This window comes from Eulemur rufifrons, chromosome 9 (assembly GCF_041146395.1).
Source record: "Eulemur rufifrons isolate Redbay chromosome 9, OSU_ERuf_1, whole genome shotgun sequence".
Taxonomy (NCBI): domain Eukaryota; kingdom Metazoa; phylum Chordata; class Mammalia; order Primates; family Lemuridae; genus Eulemur; species Eulemur rufifrons.
Window position 1 is genome coordinate 35,536,262 of NC_090991.1, and position 18,974 is coordinate 35,555,235.

Genomic DNA, 18,974 nt, shown 5'->3' on the forward strand with positions numbered 1-18,974 from the left:
CTTCTGGTAATAATTCTGCTCTTAAGATTAAAGAAGAGCATTACATGATAAAGGGGTCAGTACTCCAAAAAGACATAACAATCTGTACTGTGTATGCACCTAACAGTGTCAAAAATCGAGAGGCAAAAACTAATAGAACTGCAAAGAGAAACAGATGACTCCACTATTACAGATGGAGACTTTAACTTATGTCTATCACAAATGGATAGATAAACAGATAAAATCAGTAAGGATAAAGTTGAACTCAACGGCATCATAAATCAACAGGATTATCAATAATTAATATCTATAGATTACTTCATCCAACTATATAACATATTACAGCTTGTACTCAAGCCCACGTGGAACATTTACCAAAATAGACCACATTCTGGGCCACAAAACATACCTTAACAAATTAAAAATAATAAAATTATACAATGTCTGCTCTAAGACCACAATGGAATTAAACTAGAAATCAGTAGCAGAAAGAGAGCTGGACAATCCCCAAGCACTTGGAGATTAAACAACATACCTTGAAAGAACACATAGGTCAAAGAAAAAACCTCAAGAGAAATTTTAAAATATATTCAACTCAATGAAAATGAAAATACAACTTATAAAAATTCCTGGGATACAGTTAAAGCAATGCTTAGAGGAAAATTTATTGCACTGAATGCATATCCAGTTGGCCCTCCATATCTGTGAGTTCCACATACCTGGATTCAATCAACTGCGGATTGAAAATATTCAGGAAAAACAATTCCACAAAGTTCCCAAATGCGAAACTTGAATTTGCCTCACTGAGTATTATGTTGAATCCACATGAATGAGGTTAAGTACTGGCACTGTATTAGGCATCATAAGCAGCAATCTAGCGACGATTTAAAGTACACAGGAGCACGTGTGTTGGTTACATGCAAATACTGTACCATTTTATAGAAGGGACTTGAGCATCCACAGATTTTGGTGTCTGTGAGAGTTCCTGAAACCAATACCCCATGGATAGTGAGCGATGACTATATTAGAAAAGAAGAAAGTTCTAAATCAATTATCTTCCCAAGCTTCCACTTAGAAAACCAAAAAAAGTAGGGCAAATTATTAATAAATTCAAAGAAAGCATGAGAAAAGAAATAAAAATTAGACCAGAAACCAATGAAATTGAAAACAGGAAATCAAGAGAGAAAAACCAACAAACCCAAAAGCTGGTTCTTTGAAAAGGTCAATACAATCAGTAAGCCTCTAGATAGGCTAAAGGAAAAAGAAAGAAAACACAAATTACCAGTATCAGAAATGAAAGCGGGTACATCTTTAATGTCCCAGAGACATTAAAAGGATAATAATAAAAGAATATTATAAAGAACTGTATACTCACAAATTTGACAGCGTAGATAAAATAGACCAATGCCTTGAAAGACATTCTGTATCAAAGAAATGGAATCAGGCCAGGTACGGTGGCTCATGCTGGTAATCCTAGCAATCTGGGAGTCTGAGACAAGCCTGGGTAAGAGCAAGACCTCATCTCTACTAAAATAGAAAAAATTAGCCAGGCATGGTGGTAAAGGCCTGTAGTCCCAGCTATTTGGGACTACTCAGGAGACTGAGGCAGGAGGATCACCTGAGCTCAGGAGTTGGAGGTTGCAGTGAGCTATGATGGATGCCACTGTACTCCATCCTGGGTGACAGAGCAAGATGCTGTCTCAAAACAAAAAAAAAAGAAAAGAAAAGAAAAGAAAAATTGAATCAATAATTAAAAACCTTCCCCAATAGAAAGCACCAAGCCTAGACAGGTCCACTGATGAATTCTACCAAACATTTAAGGAAGAAATTATATCAATTCCTTTGTCTTTTAGAAGATAGAAGCAGAGAGACTACTTCCTAACTCATCCTATGAAACAAGCATTACTCTAACACCAAAGACGTTACGAAAAAAGAAAACTACAACCAACATCTCTTATAAATGCAAAAATCCTCAAGAAAAATTAGCAAATCGAATCTAACAATATATAAAAAGAATTATACACCACAACCCAGTGGGATTTATCCTAGGTATGCAAGGCTGCTTCAACACCAGAAAATTAATTAATATAATCCATCACGTCAACAGGAAGAAAAATCACATGATCATATAAACAGAAGCAGAAAAAGCATGTGACAAAATCCAACATCCATTCATGATAACTCTCAGCAAATTAGAAATATAGGGGAACTTACTCAATTTGATGAAATACATCTACAAAAACCCTACAGCATATAGCATACTTTGTGGTAAGAAACCCAAAACTAAGATCTGGAACAAGGACTTCCCTCAACACCACTCCCTTTCAACACCATGCTGGAAGTCCTAGCTAATGCAGTAAGACAAAAAAATAAATAAAAGATCTATTGGTGAGAAGAAGTAAAACTCCATTCAAAGATAACATGATATTCTATGTAAAAATCCAAATGACTTGTCAAGAAAAACTCCTGGAACTAATAATCAATTTTAGCAAGACTGCAAGATACAAGGTCAATATACAAGTCAACTGCTTTTCTATATACCACCAGTGAACAACTGGAATCTGAAATTAAAAGCACAATATCACTGATATGGCTTGAATGTTTGCCTCTCCAAATCTCATGCTGAAATTTGATCCCCAGTGTTGGAGATGGGGCCTGATGGGAGGTGTTTGGTTCATAGGGCCAGATCCCTCATGAATAGCATGGTGCCTTCCCTGAAATGAGTGCATTCTCATTTTATTGGTTCACATGAGAGCCGGTTGTTTAAAAAAGCCTGGCATCACCTCCTCCCTCTCTTCGCTCCCTTTCCTGCCATGTGACATGCCTGCTCCCCCTTCACCTTCAGCCTTGACTGGAAGTTCCCTGAAGACCTCACCAGAAGCAGATGCTGGTGTAATGCTTCTTGTACACTATGTAGAACTGTGACCCAAATAAACCTCTCTCTCTTCTTTATAAATTACCCAACCTCAGCCATTCCTATACAGCAATGCAAAACAGACTAATACATTTACACTCACACCCCCCAAAATGAAACATTTAGGTATAAGTTTAACAAAATATGTACAAAATCTACAAGAAAAACTATAAAGCTCTTATTTAAAAAGATCAAAGAACTAAATAAAATGGAGAGATATTCCATGTTCATAGATACAAAGACTCATTATCATTAAGATGTCAGTTCTTTTGAACTTAATCTATGGATTCAACACAATCTCAATAAACATCCCAGCAAGTTATTTTGACTGATTCTAAAATTTACATGGAGAAGCAAAAGACCCAGAACAGCCAACATGACATTAAAGGAGAATAAAGTCAGAGGACTGATACTACCTGAGTTTAAGACTTATTTATTATAAAGCTACAGTAATCAAGATAACATGGTATTAGTCAAAGAACAGACAAATAAATCAATGGAACAGAGTACAGAACCCAGAAACAGAACTACACAAATACAGTAAACTGATCTTTGACAAAGGAGCAAAGGCAATATGATGGAGAAAAAACAGTCTCTTCAACAAGTAGGCCAGGCATGATGGCTCACGCCTGCAATCCTAGTACTCAGGGAGGCTGATGCGGGAGGATTGCTAGAGGTCAGGAGTTCGAGACCAGTTTCAGCAAGAGCAAGACCCTGTGTCTACTAAAAATAGAAAGAAATTAGCCTGGCAACTAAAATAGAAAAAAAAAAATTAGCCAGGCGTGATGGTACATGCCTGTAGTCCCAGCTACTCGAGGGCTGAGGCAGGAGGATCACCTGAGCCCAGGAGCTTGAGGTTGCTGTGAGCTAGGCTGATGCCACGGCACTCTTAGGCCAGGCAACAGAGCGAGACTCTGTATCAAAAAAAAAATTAAATAAAATAAACATAGAAATAAACAAGTGATGCTAAAACAACTGGACATCCATGTCCAAAAAAGAATCTAGACATAGAATTTACACACCCTTCAAAAAATTAACTCAAGGCTGGATGCAGTGGCTCATATCTGTAATCCTAACACTTTGGGAGGTCAAGGCAGGAAGATTGCTTGAGGCCAGGAGCTCAAGACCAGCTGGGCAACATAGGAAGATCCTATCTCTACAAAAAAATAAGAAAAATGGTGGTGCATGCTATAGTCCCAGCTACTAAGGAGGCTGAGGCAGGAGGATAGCCTGAGCCCAGGATTTGAGGTTGCTGTGAGCTATGATGATGCCACTGTATTCTGGCCCAAGGAACAGACCAAGATCCCATCTCTAAACAAAGAAAAAAAAAAAAACAACAAAAATTAACTCAAAATGTATCACAGACCTAAATGTAAAATGTGAAACTATAAAACCTCTGTAAGACAACAGAGAAAAAATCTAAATGACTTTGGCTGTGGCAATGACTTTTTTTTTTTTTTTTTTGAGATAGAGTCTCACTCTGTTGCCCAGGCTAAAGTGCCATGGCATCAGCCCAAGTGCCATGGCATCAGCCTAGCTCACAGCAACCTCAAACGCCTGGGCTCAAGCGATCCTCCTGCCTCAGCCTCCCAAGTAGCTGAGACTACAGGCATGCGCCACCATACCCAGATAATTTTTTCTATATATATTTTTAGTTGTCCATATAATTTCTTGCTATTTTTAGTAGAGATGGAGTCTCGCTCTTGCTCAGGCTGGTCTCGAACTCCTGAGCTCAAACGACCCACCCGCCTTGGCCTCCCAGAGTGCTAGGATTACAGGCGCACCGTGCCCCGCTGGCAATGACTTTTTACATACAACACACCAAAGGCACAATCCATCCATGAAAGAAATAATTGATAACATTAAAATTAAAAACTTCTGCTCTGCAAAAGGCACTGTCAAGAGGATAAGACAAGACCCAGGACTGAAGACAGTATTAGCAAAAGACATATCTGATAAACAACTGTTATCCAAAACATACAAAGAACTCTTAAAACAGTAATGAACAACCTCATTAAGAAATGGGCAAAAGATCTAAACAGACACGTCACCAAAGATGCCACACAGATGCAAAACAAGCAAATAAAAAGATGTTCAACACCATAATCACGGACACGCAAATTAAAACAGTAGTGAGATATCACTGTTAACTATAGGAAGGGCCAAACTCCAGAATACTGACAACAGCAAATGCTGACGAGGATGACAGGAACTTGCATTCGTTGCTGGTAGAAATGCAAAATGGTACAGCCACTTTGGAAGACAGAGTGGCAGTTTCTTACAAAACCAAACACACTCCTACCATATGATCCAGCAATTGTACTCCTTAGTAGTTATCCAAATGGGTTGAGAATTTATGTCCATACAGAAATGAGCTGAATTGTTTATAGCAGCTTTATTCATAATTGCCAAAACTTGAAAGCAACCAAAGTGTCCTTGTAGATGAATGGCTAAACTGTGATACAACCAGACAATGGAATATTATGCAGTACTAGAAAGAAACGTGCTATTAAGGGCCAGGTGCAGTAGCTCATGCCTATAATCGCAACATCTTGGGAGGCAGAGGTGGAAGGATCATTTGTTTTCAGCCAGGAGTTCAAGACAGCCTGGGTGACATAGTGAGACCCCCATCTCGGCAAAAAAAAAAAAAAAAAAAAATCAGCTAAGTACGGTGGCACATGCCTGTAGTCCTAGCTACTCAAAGAGGTAGGAGGATCACCTGAGCCCAGGAGTTTGAGGTTACAGTGAGCTATGACTGTGCCACTGCAATCCAGCGTGGGTGACAGAGCAAGACTCTGTCTCTTAAAAAAAAAAAAAAAATTTTTTTTAATTAAAAAATCAGTCTGGGTGCGGTGGCTCATGCCTGTAATCCTAGCACTCTGAGAAGCCAAGGTGGGAGGATCACTTGAGGTCAGGAGTTCGAGACCAGTCAGAGCAAGAGCAAGACCTGGTTTCTACAAAAAAAAAAAAAAAAATAGAAAATTTAGCCAAGCATGGTGGTGCATACCTGTAGCCCCAGCTACTAGGGTGGCTGAGGAAGGAGGACTGCTTCAGCCCAGGAATTGGAGGTTGCAGTGAGTTATGATGATACCATTGTACTCTACCCCAGGCAACAAAGCAAGATTTTGTCTCAAAAAAAAAAAAAAAAGAAAAGAAAAGAAAAGAAAAAGAAAAAGAAATTTTAAATGAGCTATTAAGCCATAAAAAGACATGAATGAAACTTTAATGCATATTATTATACTAAGAGAAAGAAGCCAATCTGAAAAGGCATACATACTGTATGATTCCAATTATATGACATTTTGGAAAAGACAAAACTATGGGCACAATAAAAAGATTAGTGGTTGCCAGCGGATTGGAGGTGGATGAATAGGCAGAGCACAGAGGAGTTTTAGGGTAGTAAAACTATTTGTATAATACTATAGTAGTGGATACATTCCATCATACAGTTGTCAAAATCCATAGACTGTACAACACTAAGATTGAACCTTAATGTAAACTATGAACTTTAGATACAATGATGTTTCAATGTAGGTTCATCAACTGTAACAAGTACTATATCACTCTGGTGAGGGATGCCGATAGTGAGAGAGTATGATTGGAGGAACAAATCATGAAAAAAAATAAAAAATAATAAATTTAACACAAGATAGTGGGACAGGGTGAGAATGTGTAGGGACAGGAAATATATATGAGAACTCTCTGTTCTGCTCAATTTTGCTGTGAACCTAAAACTGCTCTACAAAATAAAGTTTATTAATTAAAAATAAAATAAAATAACCATTTAATTCAGAAAACAAGATGCTCTGAAAGTTACCAAAGAATTGGGAAAATATCTGGTTCCTCAGCATAGCCTGGAATAATACTTTACGACTAAATTTACCCATTCTTCAGAACAGCAACAACACTGAAAACATACATTATGCTCAAAATTACCCAAACTCAATACACTCAGGAATAGTGAATAAACCAGAGACAAAAAAATTAATGATAAAATAAAAACACAATCTCAGAAATAAGGCCCTTTTACTGCTCAAAAAACTCTAAAAGATACCCAAAAAGAGGTATTATTGGCCAGGTACAGTTGCTCACGCCTGTAATCCTAGCACTTTGGGAAGCCGAAGCAGGAGGATTGCTTGAGGCCAGTTGTTTGAGACCTGTCTGAGCAAGAGAAAGACCTAGTCTCTACAAAAAAAATAGAAAAATTAGCTCGGTGTGGTGGCACAAGTCTGTAGTCCCAGATACTCAGGAGGCTAAGGCAGAAGGATCACCTGAGCCCAGGAGTTCGAGGTTGCAGTGAGCTATGATGGCTTCACTGTACTCTAGCCCAGGCAACAGAACAAGACCCTGTCTCAAAAAAAAATGTATTATGCTAGATTCTGAATCTTTTAAAAGTATATACTACTGGAGGACATACAGCAAGCTAAAACAATATGTTTAACATATTTAATCATACTATGGCATATTATACATTTATATCAATTTCAATTAAGAATCTTTAAGAATTTCATAAGGGTTTTTCCTCTTTTTAATGAAACAGCTATGTTCAAGTCTTGTGTTCAGGTCCAAGTAATAAAGAGTATGAATAGTATACCACAATTCCCTTTATAGAAGTTAAAATTCAACAGAACTCAATATGGCCCACAGAAATGTTTTACTTGGCCAGAAGAGTTTTTTGAAATTTGAATATATTTATATGATACATACACCCATTGGTTCTCTGTCCCATCACTCTTATCCTACATCCAGTCCAACTCATTTACTTTTATTATTTGCTTAACTCCACAGGAAGCTTGGTTTGGGGCCCCTACCCCATATTTTAATTTCATTTTTTTTTTTTTTAAGAGAAAGGGTCTCGCTCTGTCACCCAGGCTGGAGTAAAGTGGCATAATCTTAGCTCATTGCAACCTTGAACTCCTGGGCTCAAGTGATCCTCCTGCCTCAGCCTCTGGAGTAACTGAGACTATAGGCACATGTCACTATGTCTGGCTAATTTTTCTTATTTTTTTGTAGAGATGGGGTTTTGATATGTTACCCAGTCTGTTCTCAAACTCCTGGCCTCAAGGGATCCTCCTGCCTCGACCTCCCCAAATTGGTGAGATTATAGGTGTGAGCTACCTCAGTATCCCACTCAATTTTTAGAAATGAAGTTTTACTCAGATTTCATTTAAAATTTCCTTATGAAATTCTATACTGTACTTCAATGCATGTGCATTAGAAATGGTTTCCTTCTTTTTCAATCTTCGTGATTTGAGGGCTACATGTATTTTCAGAGTGATGACAGAAGTCTATTGCAAAAAGATGGTGGTTTATTGATGTTATTAGTTGTCCACACATAATTGTATGACAGGATATATATATAACTAATAGTTGGATAAAGGCTTATGATCAAGTGTGAAGAACCATTCCCTTTCGTCAATAGTTTGGCTCTGAAATTATTAATATTTGGCGATATTTTTAAGCTGTTTTATCCTTTCATTGAACACATGCACACACCGATATACACACATTCAAGTATACCGTCATACACCAAAAGTAAATGTGTTAAAATTTATGTGCCTTATAAGGATAAAACCAAAGTGATGCTGGCAGACCTGAAACTATATATTAGAACTCTGTATGAAATGTTATATCACTGATGAAAAATTTTTTCTTACATAGCTACTTCTACAAACATAAACCTAACAGAATACTAAGGGAAAAGTTGGTACAAAACTTTCAAGTGATCATTTGCTATGTGGTTATACCCAAGCCATCTATTAATGATAAATTAAAAGACTCTTTACCTGTCAGGACCTGAGTTCAGGCACTCAAGAGTTTCGTATTTCTCTTGCAGAAGCTGATGACAATACTAATCCCTGCACTGTGTAGGGAGGTGCATTCCTTGCACTGGCTTAAGTGCTAGTGATTTCACCAACCCTTGAAGTGCAGAACAGTAAAAAAACAGTTTTCAGCCGTTTTTCTTACTGGTTTCTCATTTTTTAAATATTACAAAGATCTCAAATAGGTTTTAAAATAAATCATGTTTAAAAGACAGTGCCTTAATTTAAAGAGACACATGCCAATAGATCTTTCAGGATTACTGCACATATATCACAAGATGGCCTTTTTCATCAAATAAAAACTTACACAAAGAAGCAACAATTTCATGCCTTCAAATAATTTTATAACTTTACCTTAAAGCAACAAAATTTAGTGGCTACAGACACCTAAATTGGTCTTGTAGAAGGCAATCATGAGTATAAATAGGGTTAGATGAGATTAGCCTGGTTTAAAAATGGTATCTCTCCTATTGATTCATCTATTCTCCTGCCACCAGCATACAACACTGGAAGAGCTGGCAGTCAAATCTGTAACTACCAGTCTCTAAAGAAATAACACATTGTACCTTCCCATAAGATAAAAATCATGAAATGCTATTATGTCCAAGGGCAAAATTAAGCTATATATACGTGGAAGGCCAAATCTATCCCTGTTCCTGACCCAAATCTTAAAATACCAAATTAATACAACTTCCTAGTCTGTTATACTTGAAAATTAAATGGGCTTACACATAACTCTAGGTTTTTCCTGTTGCTACAGAAGAAGAGCACTGAGAAATGGACCTTAGCTAATTCTGAAGGAGAATCTTTTATGTATATTAAAAACTTTAATGTTTTATCTGAATTTCTCTCCAAATCCTATTCATTTCCTATAAGTTTTCATTTCTCTCCTGACTCTCTTAGTGGGAACACTAACTTGGCGTCCTTGACATACAGATCACTAGGAGCTTAGCACTATTCAGTTACGCATATTCAAAAATTTTAAGTCCTCTGAATTCTCTCCTGGCAGTTTTAGTAGAGGGAGATAAAAAATAAAACTGATCTGAAACCATGTGGGCTGGAGGGTACACATTTATTTTAGTAGATCTACCTACCTATATATACACTGGACATCACTTTAAAACCCTACATTGAATGTAAATGTTCTTTTTTTACCTACAACAAAGAAAGCTTGCCTTAATATACCTGGCTAACGTGCTTCCTTTTTTCTCTTCACAATCCAAGAAATTAAATAATCATTCTTTCATTTACCAATTTTTCAAAAGTTGGCACTCATTCAAGTCCATTTAAAGGATCTGTTCCTCTAAACTTAAAATCACAGCAGTTTGCTTCCATTTACAATCAACTGAACATAAGTACTTCTTGGCAATAGTATGCCCAACTGCTAAGACTGACTTTCTATGGACAAGATAATTTAAGAAAAATTCATGAAATAAATGTTGCAGGGCCTTAAAGGGAAACTTTTATGCTTCTTTTCACTATAATGTAAAACAAGAGGAGAAACAGAAATATAAAATGTAAATGAAAAGATCAAATTTCTAACTTAATTTATATCAAATGGGAAGACTTTCTAAGAAGAAGTCTTGAGAATAACCAATAAACCATTTTGACAAGGAATATCAAGGTGAAGTCAAAAGTAAAAAGCAGGGGGAAGGAGTGAGTGGGTATATTCATACCTAATGGGTGCTGTGCGTACTGTCTGGGGGATAGGCACACTTATAGCTGTGACTTGGGTAGTGCAAAGGCAATATATGTAACCTAAACATTTGTACCCGCATAATATTCTGAAATTAAAGAAAGTAAAAAGCAATTCAGGGCCAGGCGTGGTGGCTCACACCTGTAATCCTAGCACTCTGGGAGGCTGAGGCAGGAGGACTGGTTGACACCAGGAGTTTGAGATCAGCCTTAGCAAGAATGAGATCTCAACTCTACAAAAAATAGAAAAATTAGCCAGCCGTGGTGCAACATGCCTGCAGTCCCAGCTACCAGGGAGGCTGAGGCAAGAGGATTGCTCAAGCCCAGGAGTTAGAGGTTGCAGTAAGCTATGATGACCCCACTGCACTCTAGCCCGGGTGACAGAGCAAGACCTCATCTCAAAAAAAAAAAAAAAAAAAAAAAAAAAAGCAATTCAGCTCCAATATCAACATACTTGTATGAGTTTATGCCAAACTTGGTATCTTTTTCAAATGCAACTTATGTGAGAATAAGATTGCAAGACAAAATTGATTACATTCTTATTAAAATTACAAGGTCTAAAACAGTTCTCATTTTAAAGATGCTAACAGAGTTCCCACACATTCTATACCATCCTTCTTTTAAACATATTCTTCCCCTGTAATTAACTCCATCATCTAGCTTCTAACCTTCATACTGGGTCTCATAAAGCAAATATTTTTGTCCCAATTATGAGTAAGACTTAGTATCTCAACTTTAATCTATAGTTTAAGAGGAAAAAAAAACTGAGAAAAAAACACATAAACTAAGCCCCCTTGATGAACCTTTCATGTTTAAAGTACTTAATTTTTTAAATAACTCATCAACTTTATTATGCATATTATAATCATTTTACACTTATGAAAATGTGATTTGCCTAGGGGCACAAAATAAGTTAATGTTGGAAGTAGAATTTAAATTATGACATTTCCTTTATCCCATCATATAGTTAGATTATACTATTCAAATATATCCCATAAATAGCTAAAGAAATTACCTATTAACAAACACTGATGTCTTAATCTGAAAGTGTATATATTACACACACACACACACACACACCCCTATCACATACACACATATAGACAGCAAATTAAAATGGAAAACAACACTCACCTTCATCTCCTTCTGGTGCATATGAAGCTGTAATAATGTCAATATCTGCACAATTCATCACAATCTGATTAGTCGCCTGCCTCACCTAAAGGGAAAAGAAAAACCAGCAGTGTCAGAAACAGCCTAAGTTAATAATATATATACACCCTCATTTTGGACTAATGTCACAGGCAATTTTTTAAAACCTAGACTGAGTATTTATGCATCAATGGTAGAAATAAATGAGTAGTTTTAATAATCCAAAGCAATTCACATTTTCCAAATTATATTAAAAGCAATAATGAATGTTTAAGTATTTCACACCACTTATATATTAATATTGACCAATGAGCCAAATAAAAGCATTTTTTTCTACCTAAATCTTGATTTTTTTTTTTTTTTTTTGACACAGAGTCTCATTCTGTTGCCCCGGCTAGAGTGCCGTGGCGTCAGCCTAGCTCACAGCAACCTCAAACTCCCGGGCTCAAGCGATCCTACTGCCTCAGCCTCCCGAGTAGCTGGGACTACAGGCATGCGCCACCATGCCCGGCTAATTTTTTTTTCTACATATATTTTAGTTGGCCAGATAATTTCTTCTATTTTTAGTAGAGACGGGGTCTCGCTCTTGCTCAGGCTGGTCTCGAACTCCTGACCTCGAGCGATCCACCCGCCTCGGCCTCCCAGAGTGCTAGGATTACAGGCGTGAGCCACCGCGCCCGGCCTTAAAAAATTATTTAAAAAGTTTTTAGCCAGGCGCGGTGGCTCACGCCTGTAATCCTAGCACTCTGGGAAGCCGAGGTGGGTGGATCGCTCGAGGTCAGGAGTTCGAGACCAGCCTGAGCAAGAGCGAGACCCCCGTCTCCACTAAAAATAGAAGAAATTATCTGGCCAACTAAAATATATATAGAAAAAAAAATTAACCGGGCATGGTGGCGCATGCCTGTAGTCCCAGCTACTCGGGAGGCTGAGGCAGTAGGATCGCTTGAGCCCGGGAGTTTGAGGTTGCTCTGAGCTAGGCTGACGCCACGGCACTCATTCTAGCCCGGGCAACAAAGCAAGACTCTGTCTCAAAAAAAAAAAAGTTTTTAATTTCAAAAAATTTTAATTAAGAAACATTTCTTACATATTGCAATAATATATTTTAACCTGCACATCAAACTCACCATGAGGCCTTCTGTGAGAATATAGGAAGCAGGTTGATATCATGAACTATAATGTCAAAATTTCATAAATTTTCCATAAATTTTTCTTTTCCCAAAGAAATATTTCAGATGTAAGATACTGATGACCCACCACAATTAAATCAATTTTTAAGACTTTGTTTTATTTGCTTCAGATCCCAAAAAATAAAATATAGATATAATGAAAGCCCCTTCCTTTCTCCCTCATGCCCTAGAGATAATCACTATCCTAAGATTAATGTGTATCTTTCCCATGTATGTTTTAGTACTTTTGCTACATATATAAGGATCTGCAAACAATGTTTTATAATCTTACACAAATGGTATCAAAATGTGTATAACCTTTTGCAACTTGCTTTTTTCACATAATGTTTTTGAGATAGGTTAATGCTGATGCAGATCTAATTCACTAACTTTAACTGCATAGTATTCCATTCTATGAACAAATCAGTTATTTATCAATTCCCTTCCTGAAGGAAATAAGGTTATTTCCTCTTTGTTTAAATAATTTTTGTTTGTTTACTTAAATAAAATAGTACTACAATAAACGTCTTGGTCCATGTTTTCTTCTGTATATATGAGAGAGGTTTTACAGGGAAAGAAATCTAATAGTGGGCTTTCTGGGTTGTAGGACATATATTTTCAACTTTACCAAGAATTGCCAATTATCCTCCAGAGTGGTATCAATTGACACTCTCACGAGCAAAGAATAAATTAATCCCACTTTTAGTATCTTCTAAAAAACTTTAAAATTTTTTGACAATCTGATGGGTGTCAAATGATACTTCATTGTTGTTTTTATTAGAATTTCCCTGATTATGAGTAACACTGGTTACTGAGCATCTTTTTTCATATGTATATGTGTGACACACACACACACACACACACACACACATGCGCGCCATTAAGTTTTCCTCTGTAAATTGCTTATTTAAAACCTTTGCCCATTTTTCAATTTAGTTATAACCTTGTTTATAATTATTTTGCTTTAAACAAAATCTCAAGTTCACTTTCAGACATCTGAATGGTCTAAATCTAAAATAACAAAAATATAGATGCCCTAAATCACAAACAAATGCCTACAGGTGCCAGCTAAACAGGTAGGTGAGGGCAGGAAGCCACTTGGAAGCTCTATGCACAACCCCCTAAAGGAAGGAGGAGGTAGCCATTTCTTGGAGCCAACCAACTACTGCTATAATGAACAAGCAGGTTTAGTGAGGACTTTAAAAAAAAAAAGTCACAAATCCAGATTTCGTGTGATCCTCCAATTTTTAATTGATGCAACTAATTCAAAATTTTCAAAAACACTGTGTAGACCAAACAAAATCTGTGTGCAGGTCAACAGTACTCTTAGACCACTAAACAGACCACAAAACTAGCTAAGAATATCAGAGTAATATGGTACCTGTATGAAAAAGCTATATATGAGAGTAATCATTTTATTAATAACCAATATATATTTAAACATGATTAATTATCAACTAAAATTACCTGACCTAAATTACAGATAATATATTATTAAGCCTATAACAGGCTGTCAAAATCTCTAACACGTAAAGTGAAACCAGTTTGGCTCACTTAAAAAAAAAAAAACAATCCTCGTAAATCTTCCTGTTTCAACACAAAAATGTCATTTAATGAATACCTTTTTTATTGTTTAAGTGGCAATATTCCTTCACACTGTTTAATTCACTAAAACATACCTAAACAGCACTAAAACCTTTATGCCCAATTGGACATTTACAGCACTACATTTGAACAAAAAACAAAGAAAACAAATTCTTTGCCTATTCATAAATTGAGCTTAAAAAAAAAAATACAATTCCAAAATACAGAAAAATGAAGCACTTACTGGGATATACTCCAAAGAGTAAAATGAATAAAAATCTCTTAGAGTTTGAAGTTTATGCCAACAGAATAACAGTGGTTTGGTTACTGGTCATAATCCTTATCTAGGCAACCACATTTTCATCCATCAACATCTACAGTGAATTTAATGGTAGCCAAGCAGTTAATCTGCCAATGTCAAGATACCTGTACAACATTACATGTGCCAAATCACACTCAGCACACTACTATGGTAACTATTCTGAGAGAAGGTATTTGTGTACTTTGGAAAGGCACAGTGTACAACATGCAATTACAAGTACATTTCAATTCCTCCTGTGTTTAGGGGAAACACACCTGTTTATACTAATGAATTAAACTGCTTGTTGAACAGCTACTAATTTTTCCCCCCAGCATACTGCCATTTCTGGAAGGGTAAGAGGGAAGAACCAAAGGAACAAAAATACTTATCTTAAAAATAAAACCCCATTCAATTTTTAAAAACTGGTCAGTATATTCTGTCCCATATTAGAGATACATTGATTTTAAAAGCTGGCCAAACAATGTGGATAATCTATGGAAAACACTTATCACTTAGTGCCTGATATTGATGTTATTAAGACACCACACACACACACACACACACACACACACGCACACACACAGATTAAATTGTGTTCTCATATCATCTAACAGCATTCACGTAACAATTTATAAACTGTCTGATCATGATATAAAATTCAAGAACTATGTGCTATGTTACATGGTACTTTGGATATCAGCATATATGTATTATCCAAAAAAGGTAATTTAAAATATCCATGTGTTAATCTGTCATGGGATTAGAGACAAAAAGTAAAAAATAAAATAAAATATCCATGATGACATAAGCAAATGTGCCAACTACAACACAGTATAACACAGCTCTTTTGTTTTGTTTTGAGACAGCGTCTTGCTATGTTGTCCAGGCTGGCCTCAAACTCCTGGGCTCAAGCCATTCTCCTGGTTCCACCTCTAGAGTAGCTGGGACTCCAGGCCCACGCCACCACAACTGGCAACACTGCTTTTTTTGATGATTTCCCAACAATATCACTGAACTGATGATGCCGTATGTGATTTCTCACATATTGATACCATGATGTTAGTAAATATTACCTGTGTGTTCCACCATCAAAAACACAGGTAATAATTCAAAGAAATTTCAGCATTAAAATCGTTAGTTTCCAAGTTTAAAATAGAAGTGAAATGTTAAAGTCGGCACATAAATGTGTTGAAGCAAACGTGTTGATAACAAGCTCATTTTCAATTTTTCTACTTGATGTTACCAAAGGATAGAATGTTAATGTATTCTTTCTTTGTTTCAAACCCAGGGTTAAATCTTCTTGGACTCCTATACAGACTGCACTTCAACTGACCCAAATACTAAGTAAGGATTGTACTAAAGAGATAGCTTGACCTTCGGTGGCAATTTTACAATGGAAGTTTCCTATGAGCTAGGGAGGCAGCAACCTGAGATAATTTTTTCCTAAATGAGTCTTTACTACAATCACTCAGGAATACACCTTATACTTACTATAGTAAGACTCAAGAATTCTCCTCCTGATTGCCAAAGTCCTGAGATTTTAGTAAAACAACAGTGTGACAATTCCAAATACTAGTCTGAAGCCTAAATCATTTTGCCTAATAAGTGATTTCATCCTCAAAATATTGTAATAATTGTTGCCTTGGTGGAATAGTGCCATAATTTCTAAAGACAATAAGAAGCAAATAATTAGTAAACTCTGGCTCACGCCTGTAATCCTAGCACTCTGGGAGGCCGAGGTGGGAGGATCATTTGAGCTCAGGAGTTCAAGACCAGCCTGAGCAAGAGCGAGACCCCGACTCTACTAAAAAAAAAAAAATAGAAAATTAGCTGGACAACTAAAAATATATAGAAAGAAAATTAGCCGGGCATGGTGGCACATGCCTGTAGTCACAGCTACTTGGGAGGCTGAGGCAGGAGGATCGTTTAAGCCCAGGAGTTTGAAGTTGCTGTAAGTTAGGCTGATGCCACGGCACTCTAGCCCAGGCAACACAGTGAGACTCTATTTCAACAAAATAATAATAATTAGTAAATTCAAATTGAGCCGAGCTTTCTAACAAAAGAGAGCAAGTTGCAGAAGGTCAAAAATAAGTACCATTAATGTAAAAATCTTTAAATACACAGGACATTGGTATTTATTATTGTGGCTACTTACATATGCAATAAAAGCTTAAAACTATACATAGGAATAACATGCACCTACCTTCAGACAAAATTTATCTCTGGGGGCAGGAGGTAGGAAGAGATGAAAATGGGCTTTAGTGGTATCTGCAATATTTTATTTCCCAAAAACAGCATATGCAGTCTCAAGCAAATGGGGCAAAATGTCAATATCTGTTAAATCTGGTGGTGGGTTACTTTTCTGTATTTCTATTAATAAAATATTTCCTAATTTAAAATAAAATTTTAAAGAGATTACAAATGACCACATACTTGTATGGTGTTCAAAATGAAATCTCTAAAATCTGGAGAACTAATCTCAGTTAACAACAAAGCTATCAGAAGGCTCAGTCCTTTCCCACTGACTCACACAGATTAGAACGAGATTTATTTACAATTAAGAACAGGTTCATTTATATGGCAAAGTTCAGAGAAGCTTCATAGATAATTTACTACTCAAGAGCACATCTATCCAGGTTGTATTAGACAGTATCAGTTCTCTAGAACCAGGAAGTAAGTTTAAAAAAAAAAAAATGGGCCTGGATGAAAAGCCGAAATACATGTTACAAAGGTCATACAATAAAGCTCAAACCCTTTACTCAGAAGAGAATCCATCAAATTCTCACATAGAAATTTATTTTTTCCAGGCCATTCCCTGTTACAAAAAAAAAAAAAAGAAAGAAAGAAAGAAATTTATTTTTACGCTCAAACAACCTGTTTATCTGGCTACTTGGACTTCTTCAGATCAAGTTCAGTAAAATAGAAGAGGGAAGACATTACACAATAGGCAGCAACAAGGCACAATAAGCAACAAGAAGTAATGACCTGAGAGTAAGGAAAACAAATAACCTTAAAGAACAGATATGAAACTAATAAATTGCAGCACATACTTTGGGGTAACTTCTATGTTTTTAAGTATTCTAGCATCAATGACAGATGTTCAGAATGATATCTAGTGTTTAAAAAAAGAAGGCAAACAAACCTAGATTATGAGGAATTATAAAACTTAAAAAGATAATATATTTAGGAATATTTCCATCCAAATCAGTAAATATTTCTTTTAAAGTCTAAGTGCCTCAAAGGGTCAGCTTCAGTTATCTGGAAAATTAACTGCCAGATAAATTAGATAAAGTTTAACACACAAAACAGTTTCTCATACTTCTTTCCTCATAGACACATTTCCAAAAACAGAAGAAAGTATCTGAATAAATTCAATTCTTTAACCAATATTTCTAATTTAATTACTTAAGACCATTTAGTGATCAAGCACAATACTGACAAATTATTAATTTCACCATTTTTTAAAGTAATAAAAGACTGCCAAAATGATTGCATAGAAAATATGCAAAGTTTGGGCAGCAAATTCCGTAACACAAGGTTGACAATAACATCCATGTAGGTGCCAAGTTTTTAGCCTGCCAAACAAATTACTATATCTGTAACTCTCCTTGTAGTGCCAATTTAGTCACTTCCAACATGAATATTTTGTTGATGGAGGCCAGGGATTGGCTAGCATATCCTGATTTCTGGCCTTCAAGGATGAACTTCATTTCTCCAACACAGGTAAAATATTTCTATAAGAGAAAGCCCAATTACTGTACCAATCACTACATACACATAACCAGAAACTGTAGCCATACTCACATAAACCTATAATCCATTTTAATTTATTATCCATAAAGGGAGAGGGTCAGAATTTAAAATATCTACAAAAGTCCATTGCTCTCAAGTACCCAATGTACAGGGAGGAGAGAGGGAATGAAATGAAACGAATTTTGGGCCTAAAGAAAAATCCCTCTAGGCCCATAATAACACATTTTCAAAATCTGCTGAATTAGACCACATTCACGTGAAAGAAAACTAATCACTGCACATTGACTAATTTCTTCACCTTCCCCAGGAGTCCACACCCCAGGCCAGGTTAAAAATCCACTAAGTTTCTAATATGTAACCTGTACAAATACTCTGGGCTTATAAAATTTTGCAACTAAAGCAACTTGCATACTTTGTATAGTGTGATTCCAACTGTTAGGAAACTGACCCAATACCAGTTATAAATCTAGGTTTCTAGAGATATGAATTTTTGTCAATATTTTTATTTTTATTTATTTTTATTTTTTTTTTTTGAGACAGAGTCTCACTTTATTGCCCAGGCTAGAGTGAGTGCCGTGGCGTCAGCTAAGCTCACAGCAACCTCAGAC

The 18,974-nt window shown here is 36.3% G+C and overlaps 1 protein-coding gene across 2 annotated transcripts in view; it reads right to left on the reverse strand.

Moving 5' to 3' along the window:
* The window catches only part of NPEPPS (aminopeptidase puromycin sensitive), an 88,912-nt gene that overhangs the window by 62,687 nt on the left and 7,251 nt on the right, over nucleotides 1-18,974 (reverse strand). For both annotated transcript variants that reach the window (XM_069482426.1, XM_069482425.1), the window contains one exon: nucleotides 11,545-11,629. In XM_069482426.1, the coding sequence (XP_069338527.1) occupies nucleotides 11,545-11,629 (85 nt within the window). The remainder of the gene's footprint in view (nucleotides 1-11,544; nucleotides 11,630-18,974) is intronic.